Source organism: Phalaenopsis equestris, unplaced genomic scaffold (assembly GCF_001263595.1).
Source record: "Phalaenopsis equestris unplaced genomic scaffold, ASM126359v1 Scaffold000016, whole genome shotgun sequence".
NCBI classification, from domain to species: Eukaryota; Viridiplantae; Streptophyta; class Magnoliopsida; order Asparagales; family Orchidaceae; genus Phalaenopsis; species Phalaenopsis equestris.
Window position 1 is genome coordinate 472,591 of NW_018164458.1, and position 3,626 is coordinate 476,216.

The 3,626-nt window shown below is 35.2% G+C and overlaps 1 protein-coding gene across 1 annotated transcript in view; it reads left to right on the top strand.

The window, feature by feature from the left end:
- Positions 1-2,136: 2,136 nt before the first annotated feature.
- LOC110018356 (protein indeterminate-domain 7-like) overlaps positions 2,137-3,626 on the top strand; it is a 20,354-nt gene continuing 18,864 nt past the window's right edge. The window contains exons 1-2 of the mRNA XM_020715644.1: positions 2,137-2,521; positions 2,610-3,015. Of these exons, the coding sequence (XP_020571303.1) occupies positions 2,356-2,521; positions 2,610-3,015 (572 nt within the window). The 5' untranslated portion in view covers positions 2,137-2,355. The remainder of the gene's footprint in view (positions 2,522-2,609; positions 3,016-3,626) is intronic.

Sequence of the window (3,626 nt, forward strand, 5' to 3'; positions counted from 1 at the left end):
TTAAGATCTCTTCTCCCTTTCCTCTCCTAAGCCTCACACCCTTAAGATCTCTTCCCTTGCTCTCCTAAGCCTCACACCCTCTCTATTTATAGAAGCAAGAGAGTGGTAGGGGAGAGGGAGGTGAGAGGTAGGTGAGCGGTAGATGAACGGTAGGTGAATGGTAGGTGAGATGTGGTAGGTGGCGGTACCACATTACAAAAGTGCCCTTTTACTTTAGTTCATTAATTGGGGGTCAAAATAACAAGTATGTATTTACATATTAGTAGAACTTATGTTGGTTGGTTGAAATGAATTAATATATGCATCGGGTCTAGTTCGAATTGATAGTGGTATAGAAAGAGACGTTTTAACTAGAATTCACGTTGGTTGGTTGAGGTGGAAGAATGTTACGATCGGACCTATAGTTCAAAATGATGGTGTATAGATGGGGATGTTATTAGTAGAATTGAAGTTGGTTGGTTGAATTGGAGGAATACATTGATTGGTCAAATTTTCGAAGTGAGGGTAATATAGATAGGGATGTTATTAGTTGAATTAATGTTGGTTGGTTGAAATAGAGGAGTGCATCGGTTCTTATTCAAAGTGATGGTGATATAGATGGGTTTGTTATTAGTAGAATTCAAAATGGTTGCTTGTGGTTGGTTGGTTGACCAAGTAGTGTCGACTTCTTAATGTTTGTATTTACTAATTTTTATTTTCTTAGCAGTTATACCGACCCGTAAAATTACATCAATGATGCAGATGGTTATCCGTAATTTTAGAGCTTGGATGTATAATAGATTATATTCAGGACGAGAATGACTTACATATAAGTTCTTGAATGATATTGAGGAATTCGTACAGGTGACATTACAACTGCCCATCTATAGTTTTAATGGTATGTTATCATGTCACTGTGCGAAGCACAAAATCAAGCATTTTTGCCTCCTGAAGAAGTTAAGTTGGATCTTTATCGCAAGGGATTTAAAACATATTATTGGTACTGGACTGCACATGGTGAGCAAGAATGAAGAGATCCACCAGTTGCACGAGCATATGCTAGAAGGCCAACATAGAGTCGAGCACTCTAAAGCGAGCATGGAGGAGACCTTCGTAGATAACCGGGGCAAGAAGTCGATGACATCTGTGGAGGAGGAGTCTGGATGGAGACGATGTGTAGATTTTTTTAATGTTTTCATTTATTTGTATGAATTTTATTGAACATTTATTGTGAAATTTTTTGCATTAATTTTTCTATTCTTATTTAGACGATTTACGACAGTATCTTCCTCTAATTAATGATATTGTTTAGATATTTGATTTGAGATATGACTATGCTTTGATATGTGATGTTGGTTGTGGAATATGTTTTTGTGCAGGTTGTGGAAATGTAATTGATAATCTAATCTTTTTTTGTGTTAAAGATTTGCATCGGATTTGTATTCGTTTTCAAATGCAAAATCCAATGATATATCAATAATAAGACATTTTAGTATTCATTACTATGTATTGTTATCTTTGTATCTATTTTTTCTCTTTCCTGACTTTTGCTTTAACCCTTGAGATGTGATTCACGAAAAGTGAAAGATTAAACACACCGAATAACAATTGTCATTTTTTTATTGAGATATTTATATAGAAATCCCATATATATATATAAACACACACGCATGCACTCTTTGTTCAAGTATTGTGTGACTACAATAATTTATCATGAAATCTTGCTATAATAACTGTTCGAACATTATTGCAAAAATAAAATAGGAATTGCATTACAATTCTTGTAGTGATATTAGAGTTTTATAAACCTCCAATATATGCAAATTGTTGCAAGCCTAAACCACATTATCCAAGATTTGTTTAAACCTTATTTGTGAAGTAGGGTAATTTCTTAGAACTATAGTCGTTTTTATTAAAAAAAATCAATTTCATGAAATTAAGAATCCTATTTTACAAAATTTTAAACAGTTTTTTTAAAATAAATTGCAAATGTTTTGGATTTTCATGCAAATAAACCATTATTCTTTTAAGCATTTCCTTCTGGTCCCTCATGACTCCAAGGCCGAGCAAGTGGAAACGGCTGTCACAACAAAATCAAAACCAAAAAAAAAAATCAATAAAATAAAGTGAAAAAGCAAGGTGTTTCTTCACCCTACAGCCACCTGCTCCTCTGCATGCAGTATAATGACATAACTCAGTAGATATTTTCCCCCTTCCCATTCCATCTTTTGAGCACAGAAGAGTTGATAACATAGAAGAGGCCAGAATTAAAATCCTATTCTTCCCTTTTCATCTCAATCATTGTTGCAAGAGAAGAAGAATAAGAAGAAGAAGAAGAAGTATTACTAAATAGAAACAAAGCCAAAAATTCTCCTTATGTATCCATCAGCAACCATCTCCAACTCCACAACCATAACAGAGGAAGCAAATGTTTCCCCTGAAACCAGAGTCCATGATCACTTCAATAACCTTACTCTCCTCTTCACACCCATATCCACCCAACCCAAACCCAAGACGAAGAGAAGCCAACCAGGAAATCCGGGTAAGCATACTTACCATAATGAATGAGTGCTTTCTTAAATGGTGGCTGTTACAGCTCACAAATTGTTCTGTTCCTTAATTTTTTTTAGACCCAGATGCTGAAGTGGTGGCTCTCTCTCCCAAAAGCCTTCTTGCCACCAACAGATTTGTCTGCGAGATATGCGCCAAAGGATTTCAGAGAGATCAAAACCTTCAGCTTCATAGGAGAGGGCACAACTTGCCATGGAGGCTGAGGCAGAGGAATAATAATGGCAAGGAGGTTATAAAGAAGAGAGTCTATGTTTGCCCTGAGCCTTCCTGTGTTCATCACCATCCTTCAAGAGCTCTAGGTGATCTTACAGGGATAAAAAAGCACTTTTGCAGGAAACATGGTGAGAAGAAGTGGAAGTGTGAAAAGTGCTCGAAGAAGTATGCGGTTTACTCGGATTGGAAGGCTCATGTCAAGACATGCGGAACCAGGGAGTATAAATGTCACTGTGGAACACTCTTCTCTAGGTTTGTTCGTTTTTTTTTTTCCTTCAGTTTTTTTAACTTCAACTGCATAGAATTAATAATTTAGTCTCCTTTAGGATTTGCATGGAAGCTGATTCATACTGCGCTTTGACTTGTTTGCATGCTAAATTTACTCTCTTCTCTCTTAGGGATATTTTATGTCCAGGACAGTAGTAAAATAGCCATTAATATGAAAAGAGAACAAGCAGGCTATGAATTTGTATATATGTAGGGCCAATCACCTGTTGGATCCTTACTGTAGCCTTCTTTATAAAGGTCAATGCATAAGCTGTCAAAGTCAAACTGACAAAATAAAAACATTTAAAAACTTGGATGATAGAATCACGCAGATTTTGGATGGTAGCTCTCTATCTCTCTGATTTTTAAACTGTATTTCATTTGAAAGCACGTGCATGTGTAACTATTTGTTGATTCAACTTATATGTCTGGTCTATAGTTTCATGATTGATTCGTTGATGTAATTCATCAATTCTTTACTGTTTTTTCTTACTAATTTAAAGTTCACTTCGTTTTAATTAAGAAAATATTTCAGTTAACTTTATGGCTGCATTCCTGTCTTTTTTTTAATCTATAACAATTAAATTAACTATAAT